This window comes from Equus przewalskii, chromosome 14, assembly GCF_037783145.1.
Source record: "Equus przewalskii isolate Varuska chromosome 14, EquPr2, whole genome shotgun sequence".
NCBI classification, from domain to species: Eukaryota; Metazoa; Chordata; class Mammalia; order Perissodactyla; family Equidae; genus Equus; species Equus przewalskii.
In genome coordinates, this window is record NC_091844.1 from 44,786,862 (window position 1) to 44,806,417 (window position 19,556).

The following is a 19,556-nucleotide window of genomic DNA, read 5'->3' on the forward strand; positions in this document are numbered from 1 at the left end:
CCAGTTGTTCCCAGAGGAACTTCGGCTTACGGCCGCTCTTTTCCGCCGGTCACTATGAGTCCATCCCGAAGGGTCGTGTACATGGTGAAGACGGGGCCTGTGTGCGCCTTGGCCACCAGTCGGATGAGGAAGTGGTCCTTCCACACGTAGACGTCTCCATTGATGGCACCCGTGAAAGTGAGGTTGTTCTGTAAACAAAGGGACACCTTCCACACCAGGACACTCACAGCCGCTCTCAGGAGGGTCCCCTCCCAGCCACTGGCTCCTCTGTTAAGGAACTAGAGCTAGAGAAATGTGAACATGTGCTCAAATTGACCCTCTGTGGTAAGGAAAGGCAAAAGAATTTGCAGAAAACCACAAAGAGCATATAATAAGGAAATCACCCGGCTTTAACAGTCACTCTGTTGAGCTAGTTTGGGGCATCCAACATCCCCACTGAGTGTGGCTCTGCATTGAAGTGAATTTCCATTCTCTGGGCCCCAGGGTAAGGGGTGAACTCCAGCCTGAGAGGAAACTTTCCTGGGCTTATCTATGAAGGGATAAATCCACCCCTGGAGGACCAAGAGTTGGCCGTGTTCCAGAATGTCCCTGGGGTGCTTGCATTGGCTGGGGACACCTGACAGCCCATGTAAGCGTGTCAGTTGTGGCACACTAGGGCCTGGGAGGGAAAGGGATGCTGTCCAGTGGTGGAGACTATGCCCACCTCCTCTCAGCTATCTAACCCAGGTCTGACAGGCTTGCAAGTCAGTCTGCCTCTAGAATGACGAACCTCTTGCCCTGAGTGGGGGCCCTGCCTTTTCTGATTAATGTTTGAGGGCAACAAAATGGGGAAAAATATAGTCAACTCACCCGTCTGTGCTATGGAAAGGGAATAGTGGTTGCAAATAAGCCAATAAAAGAGATAATGTTGAAATGGCTTTCTCATTTGCAACTTCTTGGCCATACTGCTCCCCCTCCCCTTGCGCCCAGGGGTTCAGGCTGCCCTCTCAGCAGTGAACTGCTGGAACTCACAGCACCGAAGGCCACGGAGAGCATCGTCTGCATCTTGGCAGCCTCCATGGACCCGATGACCCCTTTCTTGTAAAGCAGGGCGCTGCCTGCCAGGGTCCAGAACTTCATATGTTTGACCCCAACAGACACAAACTGCGTGTCTGAGTCGGGACGAAATTCCACCACAAATATGCGTTCCAGGTGACCCCCTCGGCTGGCAACCTTGGCACCTGTGTGGATGAGAGTCCAGTGAGGTGGGCCTTCCCAACTTCCAGGGGTGCCAGGCATGGAGCTGCAGCCCTGGACGGCTCTCATCCCAGCAAGGCCAGGGCACGCCTCAGTGTTCTTTCTTCTTCAACAGCACCCACCCCCCTTCAGACACTGCTCCCAAGGTGAGCAAGAGAGGCTGTGTCTGGGAAATTTCCAGAGCAGCAGGTACTGCTAACATGACCCCCCAGCCCACTCCACCCAATCCCCACAAGCATCCAGGCATCTGAGAACGCAGCAGAAAAGGATGGCCCAGGAGACAGAAGCTTCCGCATATGAGAAAAGGGCTTAAAGGCATCCCCCACGTCACCTCCTCCTGTCTCCAACATCACCTCAGGATTCACCCCCACAGGAAGCCAGATCCTCCCCTAGAGTGTCCCTAGAGACTCACACTCCTTTAGGCAGTTTTTGTTTCTCCCCAAGATTCTCTGTTTTCTTTAAAAAAAGAAGAAAAAAAAGGATCCCCATATTCCTTTTCTTTCATGGTTTTCAGGTTTAAAATTTTTACTTTTTTTTTTTGAGGAAGATTAGCCCTAAGCTAACATCTGCTGCCAATCCTCCTCTTTTTGCTGAGGAAGACTGGCTCTGTGCTAACATCCGGGCCCACCTTCCTCCACTTTATATGTGGGACGCCTGCCACAGCCATGGCTTGCCAAGCAGTGCCATGTCCTCACCTGGGATCCGAACTGGCGAACCCTGGGCCGCCAAAGCAGAATGTGCGCACTTAACCGCTGCACCACTGGGCCGGCCCCTAAAATTTTATATTTTATATTTAATTTCTAGTTTTTTTCTCAACCCCATTTATTTATGTTTTTGATTTTTCTCCTGAGTTTTATTTAACCTTTGTCTTAATCAAATCCCAACTCCACCATTTATTTGTAGAACAACACTGGAAAAGTTATTTTCCTTCCCTGTGCCTCAGCTTCCTCATCTGTAAACTGGGGACAATAACAGTCCTCACTCTCGAAGGTGTTGTGAGAAGTAAAAGAATTGATGCAAGCGGAGACTTAGACCAGAGCTCGAGGCCCTGTAAGCGTGAACTGTTGTTATTATTCTTTTAGCTCCTTTTAAAGTCTCTTATTTCCTAGCCTTTTATCTGTTTCTTTGGTGTTTTTTGTGAGGAAGATTGGCCTGAGCTAACATCTGTTGTCAATCTTCCTCTTTTTGATGAGGAAGATTGGCCCTGAGCTAACATCTGTGCCAATCCTCCTCAATTTTATGTGGGATGCCCAGCGTGGCTTGGTCCTAGCATGCCACACACGCTAGGTCCATGCCCAGGATCTGAACCTGTGAACCCCAGGTCGCTGAAGCAGAGCACATGAACTTAATTGCTATAGCCCCAGGCCAGCCCCCTGTTTTTATCTGTATTTTAAACCTCATCTATTTTTATCTCATCATTATTTTTCAGCCCTTGAATTCTTAACTTACTTTCAACTTCTATTACCTTTCCTTTCCATTTTCTTTTAACTTGCTCTTAATGTTTTAGTTCCAATTTCTTCTTAATCATCACCTTTCTCTATATTATTTATTGACTCACATGTAGTTTTTCCTTCCCCTCTTCCTTGCCACTTACATTTACTTATGTGTTGTTATAGGGCTTTCTGGTAGAGTGGCGGTGGTGGGGTCTTAACATAGTCGGGCCTGCAGCCAGCCCTCAGACATCCCCACTGGAATCCCTTCCCAGGAATGGCTGGGGACACCTGCAAGTTACCTCTCACGGTGTAATTCTCTCTCTGCAGATGGAATGCTTGACTCTGTAACAGCTACCTCACTACCTAGGGCTCAGATATTTTAAACCCGTAGTCCCAAGGATACCATAAACTAAGTTAAAAGACAAACAAAAGGGGGCCGGCCCGGTGGCCGAGTGGTTAAGTTCGCCCGCTCCACCTCGGCAGCCCAGGGTTTTGCTGGTTCGGATCCTGGGCACAGACATGGCACTGCTCATCAGGCCACGCTGAGGTGGCATCCTACATGCCACAACCAGAAGGCCCTACACCTAGAATATACAACTATGTACTGTGGGGCTTTGGGGAGAAGAAGAAGAGAAAAAAAGAGAAAGATTGGCAACAGATGTTAGCTCCGGTGCCAACCTTTAAAAAAAAAAAGACAAAAGACTGGGAGAAAACATTCGTAACGCTTAAAGAGACAAAGAATTAATATTAATAATCAGTGAGGAACTACAAATAATAAGACAAGCAATCCTCCCACACTCAGCAGAAAAAGGATTTGCACAGTTGAATTCCAGAAGAAGCAACACAAGCAGACAATAAAGAGATGGCAAGAGGATGAATCCTGGTAGTTATGGGGGAAATGCAAAATAAAGCAACATTAAGAGGCACATTTCCTCTAAGCCACTGTTTGTTTTCTCCTTGTTTTAATCTCATGGACCCTTCTAATTGTGGAGATGCCTGTCTCCCTCTATGCATTGGCTTCTACTCAGAACAAATTTCATACAAGTATCTTGTACCTGACAACATGAATTTCATATAATAAGCTCATTTTCTTACTCCATTTTATTTTGTTTATTCTTACACACACACACACACACATACATATACGTAGACACACATACCCCTAAGAGTTCCACAAAATAACTCTTTAACAAATAAGGAAGGAATAATATGCTAATGATAACAAAAAAGTACATAAACCTCCCTCAAAACACTTTATCTGTAAGCAAGACTAGACATGAGAGAAAAATCACACACAATCAACTCAGAAGAGTTGGTGGTTGGTGACAGGCCGTTAGATATTGTCACTGGCTCAGAAGGCTTCCTTACAGACCCAAGCGCTGATTCCAACAAAGACAATGGGAGAAAGTCACCAAAAGAAGGTTTCTCTTTTTCCTGGGAGTGTGTTTATAAACCCTGGCTCCACCGATTCTCCAACGGGAGATCAAGAAGGGGTCCCAGGTGAGCAAGAGTCTGTGTTAGGGAAGGGCCAGAGGAGGTACTGCCCAAAGGGACAGGTGAGGGAAGTGAGGAGAGTGAACCTGACCTGAAAAGACAATACTGTGTGGGGACTGATGTGGTAACTTTCTTCCAAGGAACTAGGAATGACTTGATCTTGGCTACCACAGGGAGTAGAGTTAATACCACAGAAAAAAGTCATTATGACATTACGGCATTATGAATTACCTCACATAGGCTAGGGGTTTATGAGCTTTCCAACAGTGGGCAGGCTGCCTTGTGGAGTGATGAGCTGCATCCTTGTAAGTATCCAAGCAGAGGATGGAAACTGGCCTCTCAGAAATGCACCTGGAGAAATTTCTCAATGGGATGGATTGTGACTGAGCAGGAAGACTTCTCTAGTCCTTCCAACTCTTAAGTGCTATGAGTCCATCATTAAGATACTCAATTTTTCATCTGGGGCTGAGTCTATTTAATCAGATGGCCACTTGACATCATGAAGAATGAATCTGGATCCCCAGGATATAGATTATGGGGCCTTTTGGACACAATATACGGATGAACAAGAAAATGAGAAATGGATGGACTAGGATGAGTGAGTTTCATCATAAAAGTCTGCAGGTCCCCAACATCTTTTTCTCATATAGGGGCTCAGGAGGGATTGGAACTTTCCTCCCCCTGTGCTCATCCCTCTACAGTCCCCTCTCCTCGCCCCCTCCATGGGAAGATGCTGAGATAATGGGACTCTAGAAGCCCTGGATTGGAGAAGTGCCACCCCTGTGCGTGCCTGTCTCAGCGTGCCCCAGATACAGGCTGCCTGGCTGGAGACAGACCTCATTAATGTCCTCACTAATTGGATCTGCTTTTGCCAACCTGAGAATATACTCAATATTGCACATCTTTGAATCTAAGATGACCATAAATTTAGTAGCAGCCTCTGTGTTTGAGCGTGTGCTGGGGGAGGGCAAGAAAGAAATCCTGCTGAATTAAATATTCTTGATCATAAGATGAACGCCATTTCAAAAAAGTTAAAATGTTTAAAAAAAAATGTGTTTCTGAGACTCTGGTGGTAAAAGCCTGTCCCAGTTCCTGTAATAAGGCAAGGAAGCTGACAAGGCTGCCTCAGGATCCAGGGGTCACCAGAAGGAGCGCCGAAGACAAGGAAGCTTGGGTAGGAAGGTTGTTAGGACAGAAATGAAGGAGGCTGCTGCCATCTGTATGAGGAGGAAGCCTGCCACCCTTCACTAACCAGCTCAGGACTCCCCTGGCCAGCACTCTCCAGACCATGGCGTCCAAGATACAGCGGCATCTGATGAGAAGCTTCTCTAGGATCCCAGGAGCCTGGTTTCTGCTGACCTGGTGGCAGTGCCTAGGTGGGCTCTGGAGGGAGGCCCACCTAGGTTGGAGCCCAGCCCACACCACAAGCAAGCCTCGCGGAGGGACAGAAAGCCCAGCCTCAATACCTTCCTGCCAACGCCAGACGGTGATGGTGTGCTCAGGGTCCACGCCCACTGACACCAGGAGCTTTCCGGTTGCACTGAAGTTGATATAATTCACCCCCTTCGTGTGGAAGCACCGCAGCATGGAGAGGGTGTGTTTGGTCATGGCGTCCCATATGTGGATTGAAGGTGTTGTTCCTGAATGTGGGAGGCATGACAAAGAATTCAGGCTGGAGGACAGCGGAGCCAACGCAACACTTAGGTTCACCTAAAACCCTTTTTAAGACAAGTGTTAGGGGCCTTACAGTGACTGGGCGTAAAAGACCTACAGCCTGACCTGGCCAGAGGTGGAAGACAATAGGGAACATCTGTTGCACTTTCAGAGGCCGAGACCCAGGGGCATTTATGTCCAACACACACACTTGGGGAGGAGTCTATATGTAGGAAACTGATGAGGTCAATGATTTGTATCTGCAATTCAGCTAGATACAAGCAGCAAACATGGTACATTGACATGATTTTGCTGTGCAGATTCAAACTACTCACGGATGGAACAGCCTTACCTGGGGTCTCCGTCATATCACCTGCATTGGGTGGGCAATGGCAATGAGGAAGCATCAGGGAAAAACAATAGCCGCAATAAGTCATGTTTCTAACAGTGAAGCACTCAACACCAGCATCAGAAAATTCCAAATTAAAGTTAAAAATGGACATGGCTTCAATGAAAGCAAGCAAGAAAGTATGTTTGTAAAAACTGCCTTTGAAACAACAAAGGTAAAAAAAAAAAACAACTTTTCACAAATGTGAATCGGTTCACATTTGTCATTGGCAGTTTTCTGGGGTACAGAAGAGCCAGGCACACAGACTGCAATCTACCCTTGCCGCGCACAGCCACCAGGCTTCAGACATGGGGCTCTTCATTTGACACCTGGGGTCTGAAAAATTCGCACAAGTCCACAGGGATGGGGGCCATCCATTGATTTGGCTTATCAGGCTCTGGTCTGACTTTATGGTCCCTCAGAATCACCAATCACTGGATGCATCAACTCAAGTGACACAGATACATTCAGGGCTCAAAAAATCACCAGCAACTTCAACGAGAAAGGATGGATGTCAGCGACCCACCCGCTCTCTCTCCCAATAATTGCTAGGAAGTCAATGTCCCTGCTTAGCTGGGAGAAACTCAGCTGCCGCAGGACTCTCCTACCTATCTGGCTGGTGGCCACCACGTTTCTGTACTTGGGGTGCTGGTTCACGGTGAGGCAGAGGATGTCATCTGTGTGCTCCAGGTAGAAGCTCTGGCTCCCTAGGAGAGAGACATGTGAGGGTGAACAGGGAACCTAAACACCTCTCAGGGCAACCCCAAAACTTTGTGTGGAGTCTTTGGAAATGCCTTGCAAAAGTGAGAGCTTAAAATGCCAAATTCTCACTTTCAGAATCATCCTTGGGGAGATGGGAGATGAGTTTTTACATTACACATTCTGTTCCAAGTTTGGGAGAAGAGCTGGTGCCTGTTATCTAATACATACAAGCTCTACTTCAATCCTTCCCACTGTCCTGTGTGGGTCCAGAGCACAGTCCAAGCGCAGAGGCTTCCAGAGTCCAAAATGCTTCGTCCTCCCCATGGCCCAGGAATGATGGCTTCTCAATGTCCACCTCTGGGCAGAGCGGGGTGGGGACCTGGAGTTAGCACTCTACTGAGCAACATGGCACCACTAACTCATTGTCAGGGGAAGACTGAAGTAGGAAAACAGGTAGGGAGTCCCTTTTAATTGTCTTTACTTATTAAAGTACCAATCCACTTGGGTGCCTGGATGGCACAGGTCATGGCTTCACTCCCTAAAGCCCTAACTTGACTCACATCACAGGAAGTGGGAAAAGGACAAGAAAAATGTTATCATCTACTACAGCAAATGGGTTTGCTGACTTCCAAAGTGGCCACCATAAACCCACCCAAATGCACAAGAACAGAGAGGTGAACAATGGCATTGATATACACGGAGATAGCACACTGCTACTAAACTGATAACATGTGGCTAAAACATTAAGAAATTGTATAGAAAATTTCAAGGTCTTCCTCCCTCCAAAAGACAAATCATTGTGTTGCCCAGTGATTTCACTGTCTAAAAATCTATGTATTAACAACTGCACAGAATTGAGAAGGAGTATAAAATTTGGGGGGAAAAAAAAGGTTTGTTTTACGATATGAAGCAAATCATGCAAAACATTAACATATTTAGAGCCAGCCCTGATGGCCTAGTGGTTTAAGTTCAGCATGATCCACTTTGGCAGCCTGGGTTCAGTTCCTGGATGCAGAACCACACTACTGGTCTGTCAGTAGCCATGCTGTGGTGGTGGCTCACATAGAAGAACTAGAAGGACTTACAACTAAAATATACAACTATGTACTGGGGCTTTGTGGAGGAAAAAATAAAAAAGGAGGCAGTGCTGTTGACTTAAAAAAAAAATGTTAACATATTTAGATCTGGTGGTAAAGATACGTCTGTTAATTTCTGAATCCTTTTTGCTTGAAGTGTTTCTTTTTAAACTAAACTATTTTTTAATTTAAGAGTCATCCTATAGTTAAGAAACATTTTAGGTATTTTTGTTTATTGTTTAATTGTTCTCATTCTCACTGTAAATCTAGGTAAATAGTCAAAACAAACAAAACTTGAAAATGTGAGCTGCTGAACAATTGGTCACTGTTAATAATTAAGGAGAACAGCTCCCCCATGCATGTTTTTGGTTACTGTCTATAAGGATTTTCTCTGATCTTCTCTCCATCCCTCTCAGCCTCTGAGGAGCTGATGGAAACATGGACACCTCCCTTTCAGGGCCTACACAACCCGGCTGGGTGAAGGTCAGAGACAAAGAGGGCTTTGACTCTGAATGTGGCCTGAGCATTTTCTAGGACTAAATGATACTAGCCTGGAATTGAGTGGAATGGCTCTTTTAAAAGGAAGAGAATGCTTAAGCTTCCCCTAAACAGCGGGAAACCACATAAAAGGGCTAAGATAAAAGCCTGTTTTCAGACGGAGGTTTCTCTGTTCGAGGTACCTGTGGACAGGTTCTGAACAACGCCAGCCGCTGCTGTGTGGAAGATGATGTCGGCGCCGTCATTCAGGTAATGCAGGTTATTGCGACAGTCGAAGCCTCTGTAGCCGAACACGTGGTCGAGAGCCAGCTCCTACATTCCCACACAAAGACGGAAGCGGCCCTTAGAGGAAGAAGCAAGAGCAGAGGAACAGACCCGCACTGCGGGAGCAGCCAGGGATCTCATGGGAACCGCATGGCTGGTGAGACAATGAACCACTTGCTAAAAACATTTTGTTTCTTGATGACGATAAAATGTAGCCCTTTCTTTAGTTCCCTGAAACTCTAGGGGACAGGCTAACACATAGAATTACAGTGAGTTTTCTAAATAAATTAGATTTGCTTCCTGGCTCCTCAGGTGAGCCAAGATTTATGGATTTGATGCCCTATCAAGGTTGTCTAGACACTTTCTACGTGTGCCTTGGCAGGCGCTCTTTAGGTGAGCTGAATGGTGCCTCCGAGATTTGCTCTGATTCCCACAAATGCAGCTGGGATCAGCAGAGCAGAATGTTCAGGCAAACGCCATGCTCTGTGGCTTGGTGCTTGCCCTACAAAGTTTCTACACAATTTGCATTTTTTTTCCACAACTAGATACTGTTCTGGGTTTACAGTCTTTCTCTTCTTCTGGTCTTGTCTTCCATGACAAAGAACAGTGGCTGATTCAGATCATAACAGTTCTTAATTCGATTTGACACGTGTATAATTGGCAGTTCCTCTGTGCCAGGACTGTTCTGGTTGGTGAGACGCAAGATTAAGAAGATGTGGGTCCCTTTTCTCTAGGTTCCTGATTCTAGTCTTTTCTCTCTCCAAAGCTCACCGATTGCAAATATCAGATTAACTCTCCTAAACCACCACAACACTTCCTCACTCAAAAACATGCACTGACTTTCACTGCTTATGGGATAAAGCCCCAACTCCTTGAGTGGGCACAATCAGCCCCAACTCGACATCTCCTGTACCCCTCGGTCAAGCTGACATGTCTACTGAGCCCACATATCATGAGCTTTCCTACCTTTATGATTTTGCTTTTTTTATCTTTCTCAGCTAGAAAGCCCTTCTCCGCCTTTCAACTTAATGAGTGTCTGCCCACCCCTCAGTCTACCCTACCCCTCATCTCTCACCCCCATGTGTTTCCCAGAAACTGTGTAATATGTGACCCCCAGTCCTGGTGGCCAAGTGACTCAAGCTGGGCCAATCAGATGGTTTCTCCTGGGAATTTAGAATAGAGGACACTGGTAGGCTTGGCTGTTTAATTAACTGAGGGGATGTAAACTCAGGTGCTGGGTAGCACCCTTTAGTCTACCAAAGTAGTTCAGAAAGTCCGTAGAAAAAGAGAAGAATACATCAGACACATGCAAAGCCCTGCTGGGCAGAAAAAGGCACCATCTTGGCATGGTGGCTTTTCAGCTCCTGGATCCGGTCTCTCCTGAAGCTCAGTGGCATTTCCTGATCTGTGCTATATTCCATGATAAATCTCCTCATTGATCCCTTTTCCAAGACAAAATTTTCAGATGGATTTTTCTGGCTTCAGTGAGTTCAGAGTGTAGTAGGGAGACAGGTGAGTGAGAAATAATGGCAGTGTAGTGTGTGACAAGGGCTGTGGAGGAGGGGAGGTGTGGGGAGTGTGCAGAAGGGTTTAGGGTGAGGAGCATCGGGGAAGACTGCACAGAGGAGATGCGAGGAAAGGGCTTGGAAAGACCAGGGTGTGGGGAGGGAAGAGGAGGAGGATTCTAAAGGGAAGGAATGAAAACACAGGGGCTTGAAAGTCCAAGGCAGCTTCAGAGAACACTGAGTAATGGGTTTGGGGCTGGAGGTTTGAGTTGTGGTAGAGAATCTCAGGTGATGAGCTTGGAAGGTGGCTCCTGGGTAAGATTTTGAAACCGTAAACTTGGATCCCATTGGCAATGTGGAAATCTCCTGGGTCTTAAAGCTGAGGTGAGGCGGGAAGAGTTATATTTTAAAGGGCTAACTTCGCGGGCAGCCCGGCATGTGTCTGAGAGGGAGATGAGAGCGAAGGCCAAAACAACAGTTAGGAAGCCTGTCTCAGAAAACACTGGGTTCACTGGAGCTATAATCCTCATGTCTTAACAACTGAGTTCAAATCCCTTTCCACTTACAAGCTTGGTGATTTTGGGAGTGGCACCCAACAAGTCATTTAACTTCTCTCAGCTACAGTGTCTTCATCTGTAAAATGGAAACAATAATAGTTCCTACCTCACAGGTGAGGAATGTATGAAACACTCCTTGGGAAGTATGTAGCATGGCACCTGGCACACGGGGAGTGCTCAGGCAACATTAGAGAGTGACTAAGCTCTCGTTCTCCCTGAGTGGTACTAGGTAGAGGGAAAAGGAGCCAGGTTTGAAGGACATGGGACATTTTTGAGCTAGTACTGATAGGACCCAGGGCCATGGCTGAGGGAATGTGATGCGGTCGATGTGATTCTGGTTACTGGGATGGGGGACACAATGCTATGTAGAAGGGAAAGGGGACAAGAGAGAGTAATTGGATCCGTTCGGGTTCACTGGAAGGTATCTGTGGGGCAGGCAGATGGTGATGTCCACCAGGCAGGTCTTAGAACACCAACATCAGATTAAAAGCAAAATAGCTTAATCTCCTCACCTCAACCAGTTTCTTTTTTTTGGTGATATTGTTCTTCTGGAGTTTCTCAGGCTGGGGAGCTGCTCTGCTAACAGGTGGTCTGGAACAGAGAGTGACCAGAAGAAGCACAGTGTTGAGCAAAAGGCAGCGAAGTTGCTTCTCAGTGTGGTCAGCTAAGGCCAGTGCCAGGCTGCTCTCTCTCTTCTCCCCGACTCAGAGGACCTTCCATCTGGGTTTCTTCTTTCCTGCCCCCTCCCTTGCCTGTGCCCCCAGCACCAAGAAAAGTAGCTTCTGATATTAAGGGTCCTGCATGATGAGACCTGGATTCACAGGCACTGGGGTGGGCTTCCCCATACCTAAGGCATCGTAGTCAGGGATCGGTCCCCTCCTCCTGGGAGCCAGGAAGAACACATGAGCCAGAGGGGCTGCTTTTAAAACTAAAGAGGACCCCAAGCATGAGAGGGAAGATGCTGCGCTTCCTGAACCCACTGGCAATTTTTCAGACGGGGATGTGTCAATGCTGTTCAGAATTAGGTAGTCAAAGATCACGGCATGCGGTGAAGTGGGACTTACAAGCCAGGCTGGGGAATGGGCCCTGATGGCCAAGTGCCCAGGTTATTCTCACTACACAGAAAGGAAAGGAGGAAGCAACGGGATGAAGACAGAGAGAACCCCACTGTGCCCCATCCCTCAGGGTTATGGTCCGAGTTGAAGAGCTACCATCATACCAAAGGTTGCTTTTCCCTTCTCAGTTTGGGAGATCTGGGCCTCCAAATTTAACTAAGAGATTTTTATAATGGGTAAGCCCTCATGGACTCTTCTATGAGTAGGCCAATTTTTTGTAACACAGGGTTCCCTTAAATCGGCCTTCTCAGAGTTCAGGAAACTGGGGATGGCAGGGAGACTGTACCAGCTCCCGCTGCATGTTCCAAATCCATTAGCTATTGCTCTTGGGTTATGCAAAGAGAAAGGATTACCTTGATCCCCTTGTAAGCAGCAAATAAAGCCAAGTGAGAAACTTAGTACAGTTTAGAGCTGCATTAGCAACCACCTCATTCATGCACAAGCATTTTCCAAGTGAACAGACATTCCTGTGTGGCACAAACCATGCTTCCCGAGCATGCCAGCAAAGAACTAAAACAGAAATGAAAGAGTGCACCAGTCTACAAATTCAGAAAGCTCATACCCTGGCGTCTCTGGGCAAACTCTGCACTAAAGCGCCTACAGAATAGGGAGAAAAAAGGAAGCCTTGTCAATGCTTCCCGCACACTCTCTGCGACTCTGCGAATGTGCCTGGGGACTCTGCTTATTTTAGAGTGTGCTGGGGAGAAACTTGTCAGAAAAACAATCACATCCTCCTGGATGTCGCTGGGAGTTACGCACAATGGATGCTTTGTTTCTGAATCAAGTTCGACTCATAATTTAGCCTAATAATTCCCAGTGTTTCTTGGTAGAGCAGCTTGCCTGCTGGAGCAGCTTGCATTTTTGTGCTGGGGAAAAACAAGGTACCTTTATTTTCTCAGAAACTCTTCAATCAAAACATGTTATGTAATCATAAGTGATAATTGGACCAAATGGTATGATAATCACCACCGAACAATGGGTAGAGAGCACATCTCTGCAAAACGACACCCCCGGCTGACGTCAGCGCCGCCAAATTGAGCAAACCCGGGAGGCCGGGGCATGCCAGTTCTCACAACTAGACACTTCCTCCACGTTAATTATCGCTTCCCAGGACATCTGCTCTTTCTTCTGTTTTAGTGGGACTTCCAAATGAAATACGTGGGTTTCTTCTTTCACCTAAGAATGTGTAAGTGTATGACAAAAGCAAGCCAAGGTCTGAGATGGGAGCAAGAGGACACCAGGACCGTAGCATGGTTCATAAGGCAGAATTTGAGATTAAACGCAGGGCTCGTTTTCAGGGTACACAGAGGTTGTATAATATGTCACATATTATACAGTGTCTATAGAGTATGCATACAAGCACAAACACTGTGTATTTATATATACACGAGATTGTATATATAGACACATAGAGGCAATCCGATGCTTTTTTCACCTTGATTTTCAGTTAAAAACTGAAAAGTAAAGCAATCTCAGAATGTTTCTTTCTTATTTCGCAAGCATATGTTTACAGCTGTATTGCTTCAAACTGAAGATGAGAGGTGGAAAAGGAAGAAACCTGTATTGTGGCAAATTCAGCGGATTGTAAGTATAGACCCTTCACGCTTGTGGATTCGGCATGAACGTTTATTACTGGATGCTCATCCAACACCTGGGCTTTTCCAGAGTGCTGTGAATACTTACTTGACAATTCCCTGCCTCCAAAGGAAAGCAAGTTAAAACACAATACAAGCATTAAAGGCTTCTTTCCAGGCATCTATAAACAGTGTTCGTAACATCAGACGTGGCAGGGACTGCCAAAAATTTCAAACACTGCCAAACGCTGCAGGTTTAGCATTTTTCAGTGGATCTAAATCCTTCCAGATTTAGATTCCATTGGAAATGTGACTCTGAAAAGCTTTGCTGAGGTGGGAAAGAGTGCATGAGAACATTCACTCATTTTTCAGTCCAATAAACTCTTTATAGCTGGTTGTTCCCAGTTGGCACACAGGATGGGAGAGCCAGGAAGGTGGTGAGTGTTACTGGGATTTAGCAGAGAGACTCGGCAACGTTAAGAGCTGGGAAGGTGAGAGGGTGGAGATGGTTGGTGGGAGGAGCAGAGACACAAAGGGGCCTCATGGGGGCAAGTGGGGCTTTGAAGCAACTCAGGGAAACAAAGGAGAAAGTTTCTACTGGGCAAGAAATTTAAGGAAGGAACCTGCCTAGCGAGCAAACAAATTGGATGATCAGGAGCGAGGATGATGGACAGGCTTGAGTTCAGAGAGAGCAGGAGAGGAACTCTGCCAAGGAAGAGAGAGGGGAGGCAGGAAACTCAAGGAGAGGCCTGCGGTCTCAAGCATGTGACTTTCTGTTAAGTAATGAGGCAACCCTATGCTTGCCCAGTGCTACGGGTGCAGGCTGCTGAAGATCCATTCCACACCCGTGGGTAGAGTCACTACTTTGTGCCCCATGTCCCCTGTGGAAATGGCACACTCTGTGGGCAGGGAAGGACCATGGAAGGTCAATCCCTATTGTAATCTCGTTGTCCAGCAGCTGGGCTACTGAAAAGAAAGATTAGACTCACTTGAAGATTTGTAGAGTGTTACCCTGACATGGGCTTTCACTCCACAAAGGCCCCCAAGGGTGGCCAGTGCCTGGGTGTTTGCCCCTCCTTGTCCCCTCCCTGGGTATTAGGCTGGCAAAACAAGGGTTGGAGCAGAGCACACAATGACCTGAGATGCGCACGAGAGAGTTCAGAGCCAATGCTCTTAGGGAAGCTTCTGAAGTGACTCAGGAGGTTACGAAAGTCAGTCACAGACCTGAGATGGGGGCAATGTGAAAGCCAACTGGGGAAAAGGCTCAGAAAGCCAGAGAGAAACAAAGTTGTTCCAAGCAGCTTCTATAAAGACGGGTGTGGGTGGGGAGAAACTCAGCTACATTTAGCCAAGAAATGCAAGTTTGGAATTGTTTTTAGTGTTGTTAGTCAGACAATGTTCAAAGTGTCCTTGGAGGAAACATAGCTTTCTTCAGATTCCAAAATGTGCCACAAAATGCTCTAAGAGTTTTCGAAATGTCTTGGGAAGCCAAGCTACTCCTGACCCTGGTTTTAGGTAGGGAGCAGTAGACGACCCAAGCACTATTTTAGAAGTATCTATCTATCACTCCACGGATGGGCTTCAGGGACTCGGTGAACCTCCTGACACTCGTGCCAAATTGTGTTTGCACATGTGCATTTTTCTGGGGAAAGGAGGCATGCCTTGATCAGGTTTTCAGAGATGTCTGTGATGCGAGAAAGAGAGATTAACAACCACTGCTCTAGTATACGTCCAGGTTTAGGAAAAGTCTCCAAAGCCATGGGGGCTCTCTATTATCGAAACAAGAGGAACTGGATTCTGTTAAATGTATTCCTAAGCCTTCCAGAACCAACAGTAGAGCTGCTCAGTGGTGAAGTGGAGTGGAAGAAAGTCAAGCAGGAGAACTATGGGATGCCCTGAGAGAAGCTTGCCATCTTGAAAATGCTCTTGGCTGATGCCTATAATACAACCCTTAAAAAAAAAAATGGAGATATAGTTCAAGACTTGGCCATTATAGGTAAATATCAAATTATTTGGCCATAAAAAATTTTGAGGGCATAAAGGATAGAGCGGAGGGAACTATGAGTAAAGGTGGGCAGACTATTGAAGAGGCCACTGCAATAATCCAAGGGACGGATGATGAAGATCTTGACTAAAGCAGTGGTTGTGGAGAAGGAAACAAGTGCATACTTGGAGAAATATTGGTGAAGTAGACTTCAAGGACTTTGTAACTGATTGGCTCTAGGGGATGAAGGAGGAGGAGCAGTGCAAGTGGAAGACCAGTTTTCTGCTTGGCATCTGGGTGGATGGTGGCACCATTGACCGAGACAAGAGGAAAAGATTTATGAAGAAGGATGATGAGTTCAGTTTGGCATGTCAAGCATTGCACGTCCGTGGGTTGGCTATATTAGTCAGAAGTTCACCTGAGAGGTGGGACTCAGAGATATGGCCTTGAGAATCATCAGCCAGGGTATCCAATCAGGGTAGGATAAATGGAGGTTAATTAGGGAGAGGATTTACGGCAAAAAGAGAGGATGGGCAAAGTCGAAATCCTGAGGATCAACAGCACGGGAGGGGCTGGAAGATGGAACACTGAGAAGGAATGGATGGAAAGGTAGAAGGGCCAGGAGAGAATGTTTCCAGAAGTAAGTGAGAGAAGAATGTCTATAACTGCACTGTCCAATATGTAGCTACTGGCCACATGTGGTTACTGAGCACTTTAATTGTGGCTAGTCCAAATTAAGATGTGCTATAACTGTAAAATACACACCAGATTTTGAAGACCTAGTAAAAATAATTTTTAAAAAGAACATAAAATCACCCATTAATAATTTTAATATTGATTACATGTTGAAATGATAAAATTTTTAATATATTGGGTTAAATAAAATACATTATTAAAATTAATTTCACTGTCTCTTTTAACTTTTTTTTTTAAAGATTTTATTTTTTTCCTTTTTCTCCCCAAAGGCCCCTGGTACATAGCTGTATACTCTTCGTTGTGGGTCCTTCTAGTTGTGGCATGTGGGACGCCACCTCAGCATGGCTTGATGAGCAGTGCCATGTCCGCGCGCAGGATTCGAACCAACGAAACACTGGGCAGCCTACAGTGGAGTGCACAAACTTAACCCCTCGGTCACGGGGCCAGCCCCTCTTTTAACTTTTTTAATGTGGCTACTAGAAAAATTACATATGTGGCTCGCAATATATTTCTATTGGACAATGCTTCTCTAAGAGAAAAAAGTTCTTCCTTTTAACGAGACAAAGATAGAGGAAGAGTAGATTGGATTTGGGAATTAAAAAGTCACCATGTTAGCAGCACAGCAGGGACAGAAGACAGATGGAATGGGCTAGAGTGTGAAGGAGAGACTTAGTGAAGCCTGGAGGAGAAGAGGAAAAGGGAGGAAAGCTGAGGGTGGGAATATATGTGTAAGTATATAAGATCAGTCAAAGGATTTGTTATTTTTCTGAAGAGAGTTGAGTGGGGATGGGAAAGACGAGAACGTGTTTCTTGGCTGAGGACACAGATCCAGGTATGGGAGGTGGCATAAGAACACAGGACAGAGGAGAGATGATGAGGGAGCACAGATCGATGGGAGGCCGAGGTCCAAGTACCAGCTGAGGGACCAGCCTTGAATAGGAGAAAGGATTCACTTCCTCTGAGAAGAGAAGGAAGGAGGTGAATTGTTTATGTGGGGTGGAGGATGGGAAGAAAGACAGAGGAGAGAGAAAGAAGTGCCAAGATGGAGTTCATGCCTAAGGGCTTCTGTTTTCTCAGAGAAGGAGGATAGAAAAGCCATCTGCCAAGAGTGGAGGAGGTAGGGTTTGGGCAGAAGGTTGAGAAGTGGGAAAAAGTGTGTCTGACTGCTGAGAGGGTGGCAGAGGGAGCCAACGAAAGACAAGAATGAAAATGAAGAAGCAGGTAAGGGGGCCTAAGGGCAGCTGGCAACACAGACTCTGGTAAGGGCTGCACTGATGTGATTTTCTAGTCAGAGTGTGGAGAGAGGGGTTGTGGGAGAAATATGAGGTAAAGAGCCAAAAGGACTGGAAAAGCGGCATTCACACAGGCAAAATAGTGAGGCCAGCAGGGAGCTCATGAACCTGGAAAAAATGGAGGTGTCTAGGCACTGGATGTCTTAATAAGGATGAAGGTCAGGTGTACTAAGAAGGAGAAATCTAGAAGGTGGAAGGTTAAGTCACTAAGGGAGAGAGGAGTTACAGGTGACAATGTAACCCATGGTATGGCAGGAGCTGGGGCTGGCCAGCTGGCCATTAGCTGAACTTCTCAGAGAAAGGAAGTTGATAAATGACAGGAACAGGGAAGGGGAGAAGATGGCAGAGCATGACATGAATTTCATTGGAGTGGGATGGGGCTGGATAAGAACATGCCAGCATACTTAAACACACCCACAAAAGCACCCTGATCCTCCACACTTTACACCCACTAATATCCTTTCAAGGGGCACAGATTGTACACCCTAACAATTGCTTCTGCAAGTATCTCCTCAGTTACCACATCACAACCACACAGACTGTGGTAGCACCCATTCCCTCCAAATGGAGATCTGAGAGATGTCCAGAGACTTGATTAAACTGATCGGAGCTCACTCCGCCACTGTCTTCTAAGAGACACACCTTTCGATAGAAAAGCGCTTACCTAGTTGTGATGCCTTCTTTATCTCCAGGAGTGAGTGGGTTTGAGTTGACTGATTACCCTGTAGGAGTATGACTTCCTGGGTGTATTAATCTTTTTAAAAAATCATTACATAGCACTTTACTTCTGCATTTTTATACCTTGGTACATTCTTTGCAATAAAAAGTGAGCAAACTATTGAATGGCAGGTTTAATTCCTAAAATTATCAGTTATACAGAAGCCATTACTTTGCTTCAAACAATATAGAAAATCAAGGGATTTGAACAAGGTAAATCATTTACGAAGGCAGCATTAAATTCCCTTTTTAAAAAAATCAACTATTCAGCTTTCAGTGGAGTTACATAGCTAAACAATAGGCTTTTGAAAGAATAAATTTCAGCGTTTTGGGGTTTAATCGATACTGTAACTTCAGTTCTTCCACCTTGCTAAAGAACAGGAAACTTGCTACCTTCTACCTGCCCAGAGCGGCTCCGAGTGTAAACGGGATGGAAATGTGTGATTAGAGCTTCCTCCCCATTTACGGGACCAAGCTTCAAGACAGGACATAGCGGTTTTGACAGAGCTCAGGGTGGTAAACTCAGCAGCACCTGCTCCAGCGATTGTCAGTTCTTAGCAACTCTCACAATACAGGCTCACAAAGCAGCCACTGATCACTGATGACAAAGGGCCTCTGTCAGGCCGTGGAGCTGGGGAAGGTGCCAGGAGAGGAGGGCTGTTTATTCGTTGACATCACCGTGGAAGGAAGCATTGTCCTGCTTTATCATGCTCACTGTGCCTCAGGCAAACTTCAAATGTGGATTGACTGATTAAACAAAGCATTTCTTAAAAATTGGGGGCAGGTTCTCCCAGCAGATTTCTGTCCCCAAACATAGCTTAAAAGGTTAGAAGGAAAACTAGGATTACCTATAGGTGGTGGTTTCTTTCAATTCAGGCAACTTTAATGCAAACCTTTCCCATATTTTCACATTTTGCCACTTGTGAGCATGTCCTTTGTTTCACTGTAAATCTCTGACAAAGCAGCTGTGTATGTAAAATAGGTGTGATGGCTACAGTAACACAGAATTTTCTTTTCAGTTCTTTTTGCCTTGGGTTATTTAAATAGATTTACACCAAATAAACATTTATTCATAAGCCAAGATAGGCATTTATTAAAAAACCAAATAAACATTAATTCCTAATGGACAGATGGTCTGAAGATTTAAAAATCATTTAACCAAGAGCAGTCCCATGGCCAGCTGGGGCATCATCAGATTCTACATGGGTCACACCATTTCCCACAAAGACAAGACCACCAATAGGTGCTAATAAAATGCAGGTAAAAGTGGTTGCTGATAAAGAATGGATTTGTAGACCATTTTGAGGACAGATTTTTTAATTTAAATATTAAGAGAAGCAGGCTAAGTAAATCCATCCATTCATTTACTTAT

The 19,556-nt window shown here is 45.8% G+C and overlaps 1 protein-coding gene and 1 long non-coding RNA gene across 6 annotated transcripts in view; one reads left to right on the plus strand and one right to left on the minus strand.

Moving 5' to 3' along the window:
• Positions 1-19,556, minus strand: part of EML6 (EMAP like 6) — a 279,876-nt gene that overhangs the window by 37,264 nt on the left and 223,056 nt on the right. For 2 of the 5 annotated variants that reach the window (XR_011526071.1, XM_070572640.1), the window contains exons 28-34: positions 11,319-11,397; positions 8,663-8,792; positions 6,813-6,911; positions 6,169-6,189; positions 5,630-5,803; positions 1,012-1,220; positions 31-188 (exon numbers count right to left, since the gene is read on the minus strand). Coding sequence is in view for 3 of the 5 variants with exons in the window: in XM_070572640.1 (XP_070428741.1) it covers positions 31-188; positions 1,012-1,220; positions 5,630-5,803; positions 6,169-6,189; positions 6,813-6,911; positions 8,663-8,792; positions 11,319-11,397 (870 nt within the window). In the remaining 2 variants the exon portion in view is untranslated. Of the gene's footprint in view, positions 1-30; positions 189-1,011; positions 1,221-5,629; positions 5,804-6,168; positions 6,190-6,812; positions 6,912-8,662; positions 8,793-11,318; positions 11,398-13,465; positions 13,620-19,556 lie in introns of those variants that run through there. The other 3 variants (XR_011526070.1, XM_070572641.1, XM_070572642.1) reach the window with 2 other exon arrangements.
• LOC139075560 (uncharacterized) lies at positions 8,806-16,579 on the plus strand. Its single transcript, XR_011526082.1, has 3 exons — positions 8,806-8,901; positions 13,422-13,505; positions 16,445-16,579. It is a non-coding gene; the product is annotated as an uncharacterized lncRNA (long non-coding RNA).